General features: G+C 41.2%; 1 protein-coding gene across 2 annotated transcripts in view; it reads left to right on the top strand.

Annotated features, from left to right (window-relative positions):
• The window catches only part of NGDN (neuroguidin), a 124,697-nt gene that overhangs the window by 99,790 nt on the left and 5,520 nt on the right, over window positions 1–19,387 (top strand). The window contains exons 1-5 of one of the 2 annotated variants that reach the window (XM_063454890.1): window positions 4,131–4,380; window positions 4,495–4,554; window positions 5,750–5,821; window positions 5,915–6,052; window positions 17,893–18,030. In XM_063454890.1, coding sequence (XP_063310960.1) covers window positions 4,366–4,380; window positions 4,495–4,554; window positions 5,750–5,821; window positions 5,915–6,052; window positions 17,893–18,030 — 423 coding nt within the window. In that variant the 5' untranslated portion in view covers window positions 4,131–4,365. Of the gene's footprint in view, window positions 1–4,130; window positions 4,381–4,494; window positions 4,555–5,749; window positions 5,822–5,914; window positions 6,053–17,892; window positions 18,031–19,387 lie in introns of those variants that run through there. The other variant, XM_063454889.1, reaches the window with a different exon arrangement.

Below are 19,387 nucleotides of genomic sequence, written 5' to 3'. Positions count from 1 at the left end.
AAGATGAATGGCAAGATATGGCAGCAAAAGTGCTACATTCCCATCTTACTGTTTAAGGGCATGATGAAGATAAAAGGAATGAGTTTCTAAATGTGGATACATCCTCTCTGTTCTCATATCACTGACACGTTATGCCTTTAGTGGGCAGACAAAGCTACAAATAAACATCTCTGGACAGTGATACTAGGAAGCTCTGCTGTCTGTGTTATAATGTAAGCAAGATGAGGTGAATAGAAGCAAGAGAGGGCAAAATGGGAATGTGGGAGAACATAGGGAGAGCGGAGCATTGAGTGGGAGAATTGTGTGTAGGAGAGAGCAGTACAACTCAGTGGGAGTGGAGCCCAGGAAATATATCAGTGAGTTGAAGAGCACCATGCTAGTAGGGGAGAAGTGAGTGGCACAACAAGTAAATAGAGAAAGAGCACCAGGAATGTGCAATGGGAGTAAAAAAGAGAACTGGAACATATATCAGTAGTCAGTGAAAAAACATAGAATGCAAAGTTTGTGAGCAAGAGGAAAAGCCAAGGGGTGTGAGCGTGCAATGTTAGTAGAGCTGTGGGGAGTGAGAATGTGAAGGAAGGAGACAGTTATATTTAATAGCAGGCAGATAAGTGCTGAAATAAAGAGAATTAAACATTATCATCATATAAGTGAGACAAAGACTGGGAGGAGTGTCAGTAACAGCAGCTGTGTTCCAGAACAGTGCGTAATCCCTGGCTCAGTTTTGGGTGATCTGGGGTTTAATGAAAGCATCCCTGTTATTCCATGGTTGGAACTTGAGGGGGAAGGGGGAAGTTCTGTTTGTGGAGCTTGGGGAATCTACATTTTTAAATTGGTCTTTTAAATAAGCACTTTAACTCTTCAGCTGTGAGCATTTAGAATTTTTAAAACCGATCATATCATATACAAGTTACACTCTGCTTAAAATACAAATTCCTTGTAACTGCCTCCACGTACTATATATGTATAAATATAGTATTGCATTGTGCAAATGTTTTCGGCAGGTATTGAAAAATCCTGTAAAGAAAGAATACTTAAAAAAACAAACAAACAAAAAAAAAAAAGAAATCTTAACTTCTTATCAATTAAAAAAATGCACGCAAAAGTGAAAAGTGAGTGAACAAAAGAAAAATCAATATGTGGTGTGACTACTCATCTACAAAAAGTAATTATTCTAGGTTCACTTGCATACAGTTTTGTAAGGAACTCAGCAGATTGGTTGTTCCAAACATGTTGGAGAACTAACCACAATTCTGTGGATTTAGGCTACCTCTGTTTCTGTATGTTCATTTAATCCCAGGCAGATTCAATGATATTGTGATAAAGGCTCTGTGAGGGCCACACCAACACTTCAATGACACTTTGTTCTTCTTTAAACTCTGACAGTATGTTTGGGGTTATTGTCATACTGCAGAATAATTTTGGGGCCTATAAGATGCCTCTTTGCTGGTATTGCATGATGGGTAATATTCTGCCTGTACTTCTCAGCATTAAGGAGACCATTAATTCTAATCAAATCCCAACTCAATTTGCAGAAATGGTCAGTATGTTGACACATATAGACCTCAATTTTAAATTGGGGGAGCGGGACATTCACACGCACATAGAGGCACACTCAGCCTCCCCCTATAAAACGTAAGACATTTTGTGTATTTGGGGAGGTTTGGGGTGAAAGATATAAGGATTTCAGGTTTTTGTAATGCACACTGCACTGTAGTGAGATATAGACTGACTTCTTGCTACTCTCTGTTTGGGGGCTGGCTTTCCTTTTCCAGCCCTCGTTTTTACAAATATTCCAGTCCCTTTACCTAACTTTATATGTAAGCCATATTGCTGCCACCTATATGCTATTTGTTTTCCCGGGCCAGTGCCAATCACACGATTTTTGGTACCTTCTCCCTTTGCTTTTTTTTCTTCCCTTTACTGGCCATAGACTTCATTTTTTGGATTTTAAATTACAGATGAGAATTGTGAACCCTTTCTCTTTTTGCTTTCTACTTTTATGAATAAATATGATTAGTATTTATATTAATTACTTGATGGTCACGTAACGATGACATAAAAATTTTCAAATTTGTATTCTGCGATATAAACAGTGAAGGGCCTTTTGCAGTAAAGCCTATAAAATAGAGTAAACATGTTAGTTTGTTACTTTGTTTTATTTTTCTGTTTTATAAGCAGTTTTCAATCAAAAACAGTATATTTATATTACCCTTGGATCTTCATGCTTTTATCCCTTTTATCCTAATGTTTGGACATCATTTTCCTTAGTTGGGAACATACCAACAATTGGTATTATTCCACTCCACGCTATTCATTAAGAGCAATCAATAGGCTCTAATAAATGTGAGTGTGCACTTATATATAATCACTCCATCCAGCATATCTGAATTACTAGACTATCTTGATGTTACTTTTTGTTTCTTTTTTATAGGTCTGGACTAGCCCCCATTGGACTCAGATAGTAAGTATATAGCCACAGACGAGGTAATTAAATTCATCTTCCTCCTTAACATGGGTGGATGGCCTGTACCCAACTAGTTAGCAGGTTACTATAATGTTAGGAATACATGCTTGTATGTCTAACGCTATAGTGTTAGTTTGATTAGGTGTGTGAAAGAGAGATGTGTGTGCCTTTGTGCGTTTTGGTAATGGAAGTTATGCCTGACTTCTAACTTTGGGCCCTAGCTTCTGAATTATTAGAGGGTCAAGTCCTGAATTTATGTGTTAATTGGAGCAGAATTAAAACAATGCCCACATATCCCATACATAGATAAACTGCATCTGCATAGAGGAATAGTGGTCAGAAACTGAAGTATGCACAAGAGGATTTATCACAAACTTACAACCTCAAATATAAACACAATATTCAATCAGTACCCCTGTGACCCAGTCTAACACTGTGCATTTTATATGATGTTCCCACATCCTTGGATGACAATAAACTAAAAAAAAGAATGGTTGCAATAATTGGTATGTCTGCTACATATATCACCTGTTCATGCTGATAGGGAGAACACAAAAATAATATTTTATATGTCGCCCATCTGCATGTAAAAGTTATTTGTCCAGGAAAACATGTTGGGTTTGTTTGAAGCTATCTTCCTCTTTGTAAATGTATATACCCTGAAATACAAGTCAACCATTCCTGCTTTTCTACCAAGTCTCCCTATGAGTTCCTAGCTAATGGGTCGCTGGCCTTATTTTTTTTATCACTAGTAGCCGCTGGATGATCGCTGTTTAGCAGACATTCCTCCACTCTCACCATAGCGTGTGGGGACACGTAGCGGTTGCAAACCTCCCTATTACTAGTGTGAGAGTGATTTTCACTCCCATAGGTTTTTTTTTTTTTTAATTTATTTTCCTTTTTAATGACTAACAGGTTTATTTATTAAAAAAAAGGCTGAGAAATGTGCTTCCAATGCACATTTGACAGAGCATATTGCTGTTGCAGCCGATCTGTTCATTTGGGTTCGGCTTCTAGAATTTAAACTGTTAAAATGAAATTCTAGTGAAATTAGATAAAAAATATCGTCCAAACCCAGTTGATCACTTTTGATTTGGTTTTACTGATAATATAGAATCGAGGCCTTGGAAAAAAAGAAAGATATAATACGGCAAACAAAATATTACTGTTCTGTAAAAACTCATCTTAGTAACAGAAAGGATAACAGAAAAGTCACACAGCAGCTATGGCATCTAGGTCAAACGCATACCAGCTTACCATTTCACACAAAGCTTCATGTCAGCTCACAAATACTAAAAGAAAAAATATGCTGTACGGAGAAAGTATAAAAACAGAATAGTTAATTTTTCACAGGTTACTGGATAATCCTGACAGAGAGCTTATCAGACAGTGGAAAATGAATATTTATTTTGTACTGAAAGGTTAAAAACCATTCCTGATTACCTATGTGTAGTGATGTTATAAAGACACCTGGCGCTATACCTTGCCGAGTCCAGCAGAGGGCGCTGGTGTGACATTATGGCGTGTTTGTTCCATGAAACATTCAGAAAGCACAAGCAGGCATTTTCCTGGGCTGTGAATGAACATGGCTAAATTACAGTTTTTCTGTAACATGCGATATGCGCGAATATGACGAGTTCCGTCACCATCGTTATGAATCCCTCATGAAAAAATATTTCGCCCTAATTAAACATGGATACCGATTCTTCAAGCATACTACGCTCTGATTGGATAGTATCCGTCAGAGCCCTTGTTATTGGCAGAGCGAGAGCAGCTGCTTTCTGATTGGTGGGTTGCGGGGAACTGTTCCTGGAAGTTCCGTTTGCCGGCTGGAGGAGTTTATTGATTGGCTGCCACGTGGGACACGCCCACTGCATGCTTCCCAGCCGGAGAGCAACATGGCGGCTCCCGAGGTGAGAGCGGGGCTGGGAGCCATGTGCTGCTAGCAGACCGTGTTTACATTAATATACAATGTGATGGTGGGAATGTCCGCATATATCAATATAACATGGCGTCTGTTGTTCTAGGTTACGGTGTCCGAGGACCTCCCAGCCGCACAGAGTCTGCTGTCCAACCTCCAGGAGCAGGTAGTGAGCCCAGCAGGACATGCTCCATTACAGTGAATGGTCATACAGCCAGCCTCCTCCATTCAACACCGCAAATACTGTCGGCATAATATGCAATGATCCTAGCTGTGTGAACACCCTATAGACCAGGGGTGCCCAAAAGGTAGATCCCCCAAATGTTGTAAAACTACAGCTTCCATGGTGCTCTCCATGCAAATAGAATGACAAAGCATCATGTAAAGTTTAAAGACATCTGGGGATCTACCGTTTGGGCACCCCTGCTATAGCTCAATGAGAGAACGTGGTTTGGGTGCTGATGTTTATTATTATTTATCAATAATTTATCGCTAATATCATAGTGATGCTGATTGTAGTGTCCCTTTAAGTAGCCTTGTAAGTGTAAATCTATATGTTTGTGCTGTTCCTTATTCTCTATTTTGTAGTCTACATCTTATTTACACACTTTGTAATGTGTGCTACCCTGTATATATGCTATTTACCCAACCACTTTACGAGTCCCTTGCTATATATTTCCTCACCAGACTGTATACTGTGTTTTCTCAAAAATAAGACTTACCCTGAAAATAAGCCCTAGCTTATTTTCGGGGGATGTCCCTGATATTAAGACCTAGTCGTTCGCTTATCTATGTTCGGGGATAGCTTTGCAGGATTCCATTCACGAGTAAGCTTATCTATGTTTGGGAAAGTTTCCCCGATTTAGGATACGCAAGATTACATTCGCGAGTAAACTAATCTATGTTTGGGGAAGTTTCACCGAACATGGATTTGCGGTATTCTACTAGCGAGTAAGCTAATCTATGTTCGAGAAAGTTTTCCCGGACATAGATTTGCAGGATCCCATGCACTAGTGAACTGATCTATGTTTGGGTGAATTCCCCCGAACATAGATCTGCTTTCTATCACACGTTTCCCCCCGAAATAAGCCCTAGTGTCCTTTTTTTTTTTTTTCAGGGGAAAAATTAATATAAGATCCGATCTTATTTTCGGAGAAAGACGGTTCCCTGTTACACTGTACATTTTGTTCCTAACCTACAGCTGTTTGAACCTACAACATCCTGTTTTTCCCCTAAGTCTGAGCTCCCAGCATTGCAGAGACTAAGCATTCAGCTGCTGCTACTGTTCTAAGTTTGTCGCAGCTCCACAAATGTTAATTTACCTAATGCTTAGTCATTTGAAAGTGTTTTTGTCTTTGCAGGTTACAGCAGTTACAGCCCACGTACAGAACCTAACGCAGAAAATCCGAAATGGCATTTATCCCACAGAAAAAGTAAGACTTGCTTAATGTTGTATGCAGTGTTTTGTAACTGGGCTATTTTGAGCACAGGGATGCTACTCCACTATATGTATTGTTTTTCCCTAGGGTTTAAGCTTCTTGGAGTTGAAGGATCAGCTCCTGCTGATGTATATGCAGGATTTAACCCAGCTCATTCTGGAGAAGACATGTGGAAGACACATAAATGGAAATCCAGGGATCATGAGGCTGGTGGAGATGCGCACAGTAAGAAAAAATTCAATTTGGCTTTGGGAAAAGCATGTTTCTATGAGGAAATAGTTTGAACATGTGTCAACAAAAAAGTACATCTTAAGGATGAAATTAGTGGGGGTTTTAACTACTGGCATGCATTACAGGAGAATATAGTATTGAGATCCAGTTTGAATTAAATCTGCAGCAAAGCCTCGACGATAAAATGCCAAATATTTATTGCAAGCCATATGATAATTTTGTATTTTAAATGTTAAAGGGAAACTATAGTCACCAGAACAACTACATCTTATTGCATTTGCTCTGGCGAGTAATTGGCAATCTTAGCCATGGAAAAGGATTGTGATTGGCTCAGTTTATAACTTCTAATGATGTCAGCCAAGCAAGCAGATCAGGGGCATCTGCAATAAACGTAAGATTTACTATATTTGGGGTGGGGCAGGGGGCTATATGGTGTTTGTAACACTACAAGGTTAGGAATACATATTTTTGTTCCTGACCCTGTAGTGTTCCTTTAATAGAATTATAAGAATTTTTTAGGTTAGTGTTTGAGCATTAAACCTAAATCTTATTGAATGTTCATGTAAATAAATCCAATTCTGTATTTGTGAGGGTCACTTACAATGTGACGAATAATATCGGAGTGGGTCATTTATAAGAGAATGCTAAAGATTCTGTTTATGCCCGGGTTGGTTGAGGTGTAAAGTAAGATTATTCTGCTTAAAGGGTTACTCTAACCTATTATTTTTTTACTGGCTTATAGCGCATGCATGTGCTATGAATCAGGGAGGGGGATGATAAAAAAAAAACAACTAATTGTAGTAATTGTCACAGAATGGAATCCTGGTGATTCCCCTTTCAAGCGTGCTGCCTGCAAGGGAGAAGCAATTTGTGCACAGAATTCATATTTGGCAGGCTCAATGAGAGTTATGGGCTGCATAAATCATGTGTGCCAGGAGTGCAACAAGCACCCGATACAACATATGCAGATTGCTCTGAATCTGCAGGGCTCCAATCTTACATGCTGCACATACAGATTCCTACCACCATGACAATTTCTAAACATGAAGTGGTCATGGTAGTTGGAGTAACCATTTAAAGAACAGGCCACTTCATCTTAATAAAGTGGCCTGCGTGAAATGATCCTGCCATTTTTTTAAATCATTCAAGGTAATGAACTGCTTTTTTTTCCCCAGAAAAATGGCAATACTTTGAAGGGTTAAACACTCCTCCAGTGGCTGTTTAGCTGATAGTCAATGCAGGCACTTCCTCTGCAACGACTGAGTAATACTCCTTCACGTGATGTTGCAGCCCCCATAGGAGGCATTGATTCAATGATTTTCTTTTTTTGGAAGGAAAAAAACCTAATAAATGTGCTTCCAATGCACACTTGATGGAGGATTAAAAAAAATATTTGAGCAGCTGGCCCTTTTTTATTTATTTTTTTTACCTTTCTTCTTCTTAATTATTTTTTTGGGAGGTGGGGGGACCTCTATAACTTGGGACAGAGATACAAGTGTTAGGAATACAGTTTTGTATTTCTGAATTTTTAATTATTTTAATTTTCATTATTTTCATGTTGTGCCTCTTGATTGTCAGCAGTCTTGTGAATCTGATGATGGCTGAAACACCACTTATATTATAAGGCTGCTAGTCAAATCACTCACAGACACATTAGAATCAGGGTGCATGTGTAGCCAAGAACAGGCTGGGATAGTATTGTGAAATAACAGGATAATTGGGAAGACCAAAGAGCTTCTTCTGATGCAGTTTTAGCGCATCAACTGATGCTCTTAGCCAGCAACCAGTCAAAAGCTTCTGCATTGAAGCCGATGACTTGGATGAAAGAAGAGGGCTAAACCATATGTAAACAGTTTAACCCCTTAAGGACACAGCTTCAAAATCTTGTCTTGCACTTAAGGACCGTAATTTTCACATCACATTCAACTGCAATTTGCATTTTACTATTTTATTGCACAAACACATTATATACCGTTTTTTTTAAAGGACAAAAAGACTTTAAATTGATGTACCATACATATATAAATCTTTATTATAAAACAAAAATGCCAAAAAATAACTATTGTTTTTGTGTTTATTTTTACAGTTTTTGCAATAATAATGTGTGCATATTTGGTGCAGGTTAAGGAAAGTAATTACAAATAATTAATTTAGTTATGATTTACAGAATATATAATGTGTCTAGGATTTTACGTTTTTTATTTTTTTTGGTAGTTACAGGTCACAAAACACAAGGAGTAAAATAAAGTTAACGTGGAGCAATTTTAGATTTTGGTACACAAAAGTATATATTTATATAAAGTAGACATCACAGGCTATTTAAGGTTATTTTGACACTTTTTACATAGCCATTTCACTGCCAATCTCTGCTAAATATTGGAGTAAAATTTTTTTTTTTGACACACAAACTTATAACAGAACTTTTTCATGTGTATTTCATAAAGTTGGTGTGTGTTATTCCTGTACAAAACCTTATTTTGCGCAAGCCCCGGGGACTGCCCGCTACATCAAAGAAAATCTGAACGTCCATTTTATACAATGTCTAGGGCCTCAACATAAGGGAACAACGCTCCCGACTCCTACGAGATCTGAAACGATACCACGCATCCGTAGCGTTCATCCAAGAGACGCACTTTCAGGAGAACCGTACACCATCCCTAAGAGACCGCAACTACCCACAAGGATTCTTCAGCAACAACCCACTGCGCCGCACACTGGGCGTAGGTATCCTGTTCTCCAGGGGGATCCCATTCGTCGAATCAGATACACTTCGCTGCCCTCATGGCAGATACATCTTTGCGAAGGGGACCATACACGACCAGACATACACCTTCGCGAATATCTATGCACCAAATGCTAACCAATACAGATTCCTCCGGGCGACACTAACCACCTTGATGGGCTTCATGGAAGGCACAATGATTATAGGCGGAGATTTCAACTTACCGCTCCATCACCAAGACACTTCGGCAAACCCCGCTCAACAGACACCCAACAGACACGCGCGGAGGGTACAGCTCCTACACCACCACCACCAACTTACGGATTGCTGGAGAGTGCTGAACCCCACCGCAAGGGACTACACATTCTATTCCATGACTCACGCCACTTACACCAGGCTAGATTACTTCCTCCTGCCATACCACCATCTACCCCTCCTCATGGAATCAGAAATTCTGCCCATATCATGGTCAGACCACAACCCCATTCGTATAAGACTCAAGTCACCCCTGTTTCGACCCTGCCAGGTATCTTGGCGCCTCAATGAATCGATCCTTGCAGACCCAACCCTGGTCACAACAACAAAACAAACTATCCAGGACTACTTTCTCACCAACGAAACCGAAGACCCGACACCCCTGATGTGCTGGCAGGCACACAAAGCAGTGCTCCGTAGACATTTTATTGCGCACTGCTCGACGCGGAAAAAGGCACACAACAAATAAGTACAAGACCTCAACAAGGAAATAGCGGAACTGGAATACTGTCACAAACGGACGATGGACTCTTCCACGTACCGCAACCTACTTCTCAAGCGCACCCAGCTCACCGAACACCTGAACCGAGCAATCCAACGCTCCTTCCAACAATTCCAACATCTGGTATATGAACACGGAAACAAATGCAGCAGACTCCTAGCAAACCTACTGAAACAGCGCAGGAATCACCTATATATTCCCAAGATTAAAAACACTGACCAGCAAATGTGCCATCTCCCGAACCAGATCGCAGCGGCGTTCACCCAATACTATGAAGACCTCTACAATTTACAAGGTGACGCACAGGCCAACGGGGCACCCCGCAGGACCGAGGCCATCCGTGCATATCTCGATGCAGCCGGACTGAAACAATTAACCACCCCAAACCGGGACGAATTGGAGGCCCCCATAACAGTAGAAGAACTGGCATACGCAATCAGAAAAGCAAAGACGGGGAAAGCACCAGGGCCAGATGGACTACCGCTACAATACTATAAAACCTTCCTACCAGACCTTCTGCCGAAACTACACTCAGCTCTGAACTCAATTCTAGATGGCGCTACCCCCTCAACCCCATTCACGGCAGCAAACATTACCCTCCTCCGGAAAGAGGGTAAAGACCCAACATCCTGCGCAAGCTACCGCCCGATATCGGTCCTGGATGTGGACGTCAAACTCTTGGCGAGCGTGCTGGCCAACCGTTTGGCACCACTACTCCCAGACCTGGTCCACCCAGATCAGACTGGGTTCATCCCTGGAAGAGAGGTCCGAGACAACACCATACGGGCACTGAACCTGATCTCCATAGCGGCGCTATCCGACCAACAGACCCTGATCCTCTCCACGGACGCCGAAAAGGCTTTTGACAGGGTGGACTGGGAATTCCCCTTCGAAACCCTCCGGGGACTGGGCATCGGCACCAAATACATACAATAGGTAGAGGCGCTCTACAGTGCACTGACGGCTAGACTCCGCATCAACGGAGCCCTCACAGACCCGTTCCACATCCACAACGGAACACGCCAAGGGTGCCCCTTATCCCACCTTGCTCTTTGCACTAACCCTGGAGCCATTCCTTAACACCATCAGAGGCAACGAGGCGATCCGTGGACTCAGTATAGGCCGATCACACCACAAAGTCCTGGCATATGCAGATGACCTGATTTTCATTGTACAACAACCGTCCACGACGCTACACACAATCATGACTGAATTCGAAACATACGGCAACGTCTCCAACTTACGCATCAACTACAGCAAATCAGAAATCTTAAACCTTAATGTTAGACACACCCAGACGCCGCTTTCCCTTCTGCTGGTGCGCCACCAAGATGAGATACCTAGGGGTATGGCTCACACCGAACCCAGCGGATCTCTACCACCACAACTACCTACCACTTCTCAAAACTGCGCAGGCCGAAATTCAGGCCTGGAACACCTACTACATATCGTGGCTAGGCCGCGTCAACGCGGTGAAGATGACCCTACTCCCTAAATTCCTCTTCGTCTTCCAGACGATACCAGTCGCAGTGCCGAAGAGATTTTTCACATCCATCCAAGCGGCAGTCCGTCACTTCATCTGGAAGGGCAAGTCCCCCGAATAGCCCACTCCCAGTTGACACTCCCTAAACTCAAAGGGGGACTGGCTCTTCCCGGCTTCAGGAAGTATTACATTGCGACCCACCTCACCCGAATCATCGGCTGGTCGACAGCACCAAGAGACAAGCTATGGGTTCAACTTGAAGCGGATAGCTCCGGTTGTGACCTTCGAGCCCTACCGTGGATCACCCCAGAAGCGAGCCAACGCACCCCGCACGCGAACCCATTTGTGAAAGTCACCCTCCGCATCTGGCACCAAAACGGCCCCAAATACTACCTCACTACAAAACCCGAGCCCTCTACTTCCACTCAGGAGAAACCCAGATTTCCCGGCGGGAGACATGGGACCCACCCTGAGATTGAGGACCGACACCACAATACCCTGAATGATAGACGTACTCACACACCCTTGCTCTATAAAGCCAATTGCAGACCTGTTTCCGGACCAAAGGCACACCTTCCTCCACACCATAGCAAGGGAACAACTACAGATATATGCACGCTCGATTCCCTAACAACCGAGCCTTACGCAGGATTGTACAGAGTTTGAGTCCCTGTGCCAGTCGGAGGCACCCCCCCTGAGAGCGATCTCCCAGATCTACACCACACTGACGACTGGACGATACCTTCTGGCACCACCATGCATTAGGCGCTGGGAAGACGACTTAGACGTAACACTCACGGACGCAGACTGGGATAAGATCATTACACTCACCCAGAAGACCCCAGGGTCGGCGAGGCTCCAAGAAAATTCGTATAAAGTCTTTACGAGATGGTACATCACCCCAGCAAACCTACATGCTAGAGACAGCACGAAACCAAACACGTGCTGGCGATGCGGAAAGGAGCCAGGATCATTCCTCCACCTATGGTGGGACTGCTCCATCATCCGCCCGTTCTGGGAAGCGGTGGGCCGAGTGCTTAACGAAACCACAGACGAAAACATCCCAGTGGCGCCGGCACCTTTTCTACTACACCATACAACCACACCCACACCAGCATACAAACGATCAGTGATACCAAGGCTCCTCAATGCAGCGAAAGCAACAGTCCCAATCTTCTGGAGGCAACCATGCACCCCCTCACTCAAGCGCTGGGTGGAGGAGGTGGAAGACACCCGGAGATTTGAGGACCTGAAGGCAACGACTGCAAACGCCAAAGAGAAACCTCTTAAGAGATGGTTCTACTGGCTAAGACACATCGCCTCGGATGACTTTGTGACGCTCTTGAATGCATCTGAACGCTGAGAGGAACACATGGGCAGCGTGCGGGGGAAGACCACCTGGGGCACCGGCGGAGTAGAGCTCCCCGGAACAGGGATGGGACACAAAGAGTGACCGGATGACTATGATACCCACCTGCCGCCTCTCCTCTCTTCTCTCCCCCCCCCCCCTTTTTTTTCCCTCTTCTTCATCTTCTACCCCTCTTCCGCCCCACACAAGTACCAGACTCACACCTTACACGACCACAACCCCTAGAGGGCGACACACATGCACGCAGACATACGAACATAAACCATACCCGACCAAAGCACAACTCCATACACTACTTACTAGCACACCAAGACTCAGAACAGTAATTGTGAACAAGTGACACCGCCAACACCAAAACAAATATCGTCTATTTCAGTATTTACAGTAGAATTTTGAGAGATGGATTTGATGGGCCTATGTTTCAATTTGGGGGCATTATAGCGGTTTGACTGTTCAAAGAAATCCTATAAAGGCCTACCATTTGTAAAAGTAGACACCCCAGGGTATTTCAAATGGCATATTTTAAACCTTGGCGCAGGATAATTTTTTTGCTAGTTTGAACCACGTCTAGTAGCAATTAGCATATTTTCTGTCTTTTTGACACACACTTGGAGATGTTACTGTATATTTTGAAATCCTTGTGTATGCTACAGCAGTATAACGCCTAATATTTTGCTCAGCTATGTCGTCTTAGTACAACAATACCCCCATGTGTACCTTTTTCATGGATATGTGGATGTTGAAGGGGTACCTTGGCGACCAAGCCATATCAGTTGTTTTTTTATTTATTTTTTATTTTATTTTTACTTTGAATTTTGACGCTGGGTCCATGTGCAATTTTAGAGCATCTTAGTAGGTTGATAATTCAAACAACCCCACAAAGGCCTATTAATCACTGTATTAACCTGCATCAAACTCTGAGGCACTGTCTGTCAACTCTATCTGCTGATAGAATTCAGAATCCTCCTCGGCACTGAACTTCCTAAGCATTTTTAACTTTTTATACAAGAACTTTAAATGTTATAAATGAATTTTAATTTTTTTTTCTATTTTAAATTTTATTTTATTTTTTAAATCTTTTCACCTCTAACGTAACACTAAACTCCCCAATTTCCCATGAATTTCCATGCACTCTAACTAAATAAAATTAGAAAAATAAAAAAATAATCAGTCAGAGGTCAGAATTGCAGCAGCCTTCTTGGCCCTAAACGTTGTGAGCAACTTTAAAACGGAAGAACTAAATAATAAATATATAAGATATACAATTTGCAACTTATTCGCCTTGGGTGTGAAAAACTTTAAAACAGCTACCAATACAAATGCCGGGATTAGAGGGGCAATCAGGGCAGTAAAAGCTGGTTTCCGTCCTTATGCCCCTCTGGTAGCACCACCTGCACCTTTTCTGGGGTATCTTCTTTTTGGGGGTTGGTGGTATGCAGAAACAAGTTACCTGTCTCAACCTTTATGCCGCTAGGCCCGACCGATGGTTCCCCACTGTGGGGCACTCCGTGAGCAGCCCAGAAATCAGCTGAAACTGAAAATCCAGAAATGTGAATTTAATTTCAGCATTTGCCTTTTTGTATAGAATAAAGGCATTTTGTGTTGCCATTTGCATTAGGTAAATGCCAAGCTTTTTGTACCATGCCCTGGTCTTCCTCAGTATTAAATATGGCTGCAGCAGTTGGTCGGACAGGTAAACTCCCCCCATATGCTTGTTGTACTGCCTAATGCAGACTGGCACCCGCCTAGTTTCTTGTCTGCCGCAAACTGCGACTCTTCGAGTGTGCTCAGTATGCATGGATGTTGGCATGAACACCTTTTGGGAAACCGACACATGTTTTTCGGATCGTGCCGCAGGCCTCAGTTTCAAAGCAATAAAGCATCCTAAGAAGAGGGATGCTGTTTTAGTAGTTCTCAATATATAAATACCCCTTGTTTCGCAATGGGATAATTAGATCCCATACAATTTTCCCACTAGTCCCAATGATATCCGGGCAACATGGGGGATCCAAGTGGCTGTCATTACCTTCGTAAACACGGAAGGTGTAAACATAGCCACTGGCACTTTCACAAGTTTATATAACTTTATCCCATACCGGGATATATTGCTTAAACCCCAGTCTGCCCTTGTATTTCATCAAAGACTCCTCTACACAAATATTTTCTGTGGAATGTAAACTGAGCCAAATTGTCTGTTGAAGTGGGAAATTAGGGGGCGAATCTTATAGAGGTTATCGTACTGAGGATTATCTCTTGGGGGGGCCACTTTGAATTGTTGCTGAAGTGTAAAAAGCAAAGTATCGCTTCGTATCTGGACCTATTCATGGTCTGGGAGTAAATAGGGGTGCTGTATACAGGATTTTTGGACCAGTACATCCTGATGCTGGGCTTTTTAATAATTGCCATTAGCATAGTTGGTGCCCAATTTTTTTTTTTTCAATTCTGGCACACTGATGGGGTACCAACTCCCTTTCCTAGCGATGAGACTCTGATCATTAAGTATCAGGTACTGCGCAGCATATATGTTGGTCTCGGTGACGATATCCCCTAAAATATCACCCCCAAAGTATAGCTGCATGAAATCCAGTGCACTGTAGTTAGCCAAGTCCAACTGAATTCCAGGATTACCATTAAACTCTGGGATGTCAGGCGTAAAATCATTAGGGGGTTCCCAGTCACCAGCGCCATGAGCCATGTCAGTTGTGGACTCTGCCAGATACTGCGGGGCCCTCTGTTGTAAGCGTCATCACCACTCTCAGAGGCAGTGTCTGTGGCGTCAGTCAGCTGCTAAAATATAGGCCTCCTCAGCACCTTCTAGACATTGTGAAGCTGTAAATTGAACTTAGTTTTTCTGACTTTTTTAAAAACTTATTTTTTTCCCCGTGTTTTTTTTTTTTAATATACTTTTCCAAACTTTTAGTCCCTAACTAGCCTAACACTCCATTTCCCACTAAGGTCCACCCACTCCAGCTAACTAAAGAATCAACATCAAATTAATAAAATAACAAATTAAATATAATTAACCCCTTAGGGTAAAAAAAAAAATCAAAATTAACTCTTGAGGGTAAAAATAAATTAGATCAGTTAATACTGTGATCAGTATACTGATCACTGCAGGCAGTGAAGGGTTAAAACTATTTTAAAAGTAATAAAATGCAGTTTAAACTAAAATGGCACGCAATGTTGCACCGATTTTTGTCTTTCTCCACTTCTCTACACACACACACACACACACACACACACACACACACACACACGTGGAGGGAGGAGGATCAGAAATCCCAGCAGCACTGTGATCGCTGTGACTGGCTGTCACAGCGATCACATGTGCTGGGACAGTGCTATTGGCGGTTGCTGGCCTGCCTGTAACACCGAGGCACCCAGCAACAGCATTAACCCTGCGATTGGTGAGATCTAGAGTTAACGTTGGTAAATGATGGAAGTTTTCCCTCAAGGGTCCTTAACGCAAGGACAATTTCCGTCTTTGGTCGCGAAGGGGTTAAAGAGACACTATAAGCATCAACATATCTTTTGTTTAATGTTATAGTTTTGGTGTATGGACAATGCCCCTGCAGCCTTACTGCTCAATTCTCTATCATTCAGGTGTTAAATCACTTTTTTTTTTTCTCCCTGCCCTAGCCACACCTCCCCTGCCTGTGACTCACACAGTCTACATGAGAAAATGATTTAATTTTCAATCGTATATAATGGTAATCAGAAAATTGAAGTTAAACAGGCTGCACATTAAAGGGATGTTATTGATTAATACTAATCTATACTGGGCATGAATTTTCATTATCATAGCAGAATAAACACTGTTATTGCCCTTTTCTTTTGTATGTTTGTGGTAGGAAGGGTTATAACCTTATCTCATTCTTATTTTTCAGGGGAATGTTTCAGATCTTTAGGATTTTCTGGGCAGATAACCTATGTGTAACTTTTGTCCCTGTTCATGCTAAGCATTGTGCTGACAGGGACATGCTGACGTTGAGTTGATTGACATAGAATAAAGTCAATAATAATTACATGATTCATACTCTGCATCTTCTCATTACACAAGCGGGTATCTTCTTGAGTGACATTTGTTTTAATCAATATTACAAATGGACATATCAATAGTCAAAATATACAGTACTCAAAGGAATACAAAGCTGTTACTAGATACTACATTGTTTACATTGCAGGGTTAAATAAACCTCTAATGGTGGTCATCCTGACAGGCACTCGAGGTGCTTCCTCCTTCAGAACGGAGTGAAACTCTGTCTTGGAATCATAGTTTCAATCTGTTGCTTCTTCAAGAAGCTATGAACTGAAGGAGATTGCAGGTTATGCCAGCTTGGATGCTGAAAGAACCAAATGGGAAAGCTGGAGGCTGCAGTGGAGGAGTCCCGACTCTAGAAATGAGGAGAGTAAACTTTTTATTTTAATTTTATTTTTTTTATTTTTTTAGTCAAGTTCAGCACAAAATACATTAACAAGTGAGCAAGAGAAGTCAAGGTATAACAAAGCATAAGTCAATAAAGAATTATGACCTCGTTTGAGATAGGTAATTAAACAATATCATGGCATGTAATAATGACTCAATTGGTAAGTATAATAAACATGCTTAGACAAAATACTTTAATAGAGAGAGATTTGTGAGTAACTATGAAAGTAGGCTGAGCTAATTGACAGTATATTCAAGTAATAGGCGAAAACATGTCAGATTTGCAAGAGGAGAAAGGTAAAACCACAGAAACCTCCCTCATTCTCATAATATGGCACTACACATAGTAAAAATAAAATAAGAAGCAATGCATTGGTAACAAAGGGCATATAATTAGCATAAGGTGAGCAGGTTAAACACTCAAGCTGGTAAGTTCAGTGTCACCCTATGCCCATGGTTGGAAGTGCCAGATGGTCACTGTAAAATGTGGCAAGTCAGGAGTGAGAGAGGGCCAAACTCCAGTCCCAGAGCGGAGTAGTGGCCGGCATCTCCGAGCCACAGGCTCGCGCACTCAAAGAGTTGGAGACCTTTTCTGACTGGAGAGGGCCGAAGTACCTAATGGTCTATCGCCGCTAGTGGCTGATGCAATGACAGGTACTCAAGAGGAGCAGACACATCTGAGAAGCGTCAGACCATCACTGGTCCACAGTATCAGCTGTTTTACAGAGTATATAGTAGGTTAGTTTAGGAGCTTGTTATTCATGCTCCTAATCTATTGTCCTGAAATAACGATTATTTCCAGTTTGGAAAAGGGAGCACCCGGGCAAAGAGGAGAAATAAAAACTTTTTGTGTAATTTTTCCTCTTTTCTGTTTGCGCTCTCTATGCTGACTATAAGGTGCAAAAGGCAGAGCTTTATGACAGGAAGCTAATATGGAGGTGTCCAAAATGTGCCTTGCAATAAGTTACTTAGAATGCCGATATGGGAAAAGTGGATAATAAAAACACTTGTATGTTGTATGAGACATTTGCTTCCACATTGGACAGATGACTTATAGTCCTGATGATATCTTTTTAGGTTTTGGAGAAGATGCGCCCTATTGACCAGAAACTAAAATACCAAATAGATAAATTGGTAAGAGCGGCTGTGACCGGGAGCCTTGGGGAGAATGATCCTCTACGTTTCAAACCCAATCCCCAGAATCTCATGAGTAAGGTAAGTGTGAGAAATACTCTAATTGGATGCTAGAGTGAGGTGTTCCGTGAATACATGTATCTACTGAAATATAACACATCATGTTAGTTATGTTATATCATGTTAGTTATCATGTTATAAGTTACTCATCAATGCAAGCCATAACATTCCCAGCATAGGTCAATTGCCAATGGCTAGTGGAAAATTGAGCCTTGATATATAGAGTTTGGCATTGTTCAAGTACGGATGACTTATGCAACACCTATAAAGTGCTAATGTTTTTTTTAAGGAAACTGTACTATAGGCATACACATATTAACCCCTTAAGACCGCAGGACGTACTATGCCGTCCTTATTTTGGTGGCTCTAAAAGCCGCAGGACGGCATAGTACGTCCTGCGATCTTATGTACTTACCCGGTCGCCGGCGATCCCACACCGGCGATCGCGGTATGGGGGACTTACCCGGGAGCCCAGGGAGTCCCCCTGCGTCCTCTTCAGCCGCCCAGGGCCATGTGATCGCGAGGTCCTTGCGAGGACCCCGCGATCACATGGACGGCATAGCCGTCCAAGGCATTGCCAGCAGGGGGAGTGCCTGTAATGACAGGTACTCCCCCTGCTGTCTGAAATACAAATAAAAAATGTTAAAACAGTGTAAAAATACATTATATATACTTAGATCATATATATATTTATTATATATATGATCTAAGTATATATATATACACACATATACACACATACACATAAATATGCATACACTGTCTACGTGTATTTTAATATTAATATATACATAATTATATATATATATATATTAATATCAAAATACACGTACAATGATATTGATTAAATATATATATAATTTTCATTATATATATATTTATATATAATAAAAAATAAATAAATATATAAATACGTTAAAAAATAAATAAAAAAATAATAAAAAAATAATGAAAAAAATAGCTAAAAAATATATAAACATGCGTAATTTCGTTCTAACTGTATTTTAAAATTAATATATATATATATTGATATCAAAATACATGTAGAACGAAATAATATATATATCTATATACATAAGTATATACGTATATATCACTATGTATATACCTATATATAAATAAAAATAATTAAAAAAAATTATATACATATATATACACACATATATATATATATATATATATATATATATATATACACACATATATATATATATATATATATATATATATATATATATATATATATATAATAATTCTACGCATATATTTATGTAATAATTTTACATAATTAGGTCATTTTATTAATTACAATTTGCAGGACCTGCCTGCCAACCCAGGCCAAAAGTTCAGGGAATTACATTGTCTAGCACTATATTTA

This window comes from Pelobates fuscus, chromosome 5, assembly GCF_036172605.1.
Source record: "Pelobates fuscus isolate aPelFus1 chromosome 5, aPelFus1.pri, whole genome shotgun sequence".
NCBI classification, from domain to species: domain Eukaryota; kingdom Metazoa; phylum Chordata; class Amphibia; order Anura; family Pelobatidae; genus Pelobates; species Pelobates fuscus.
This window is presented reverse-complemented; position numbering and strand designations above follow the sequence as displayed.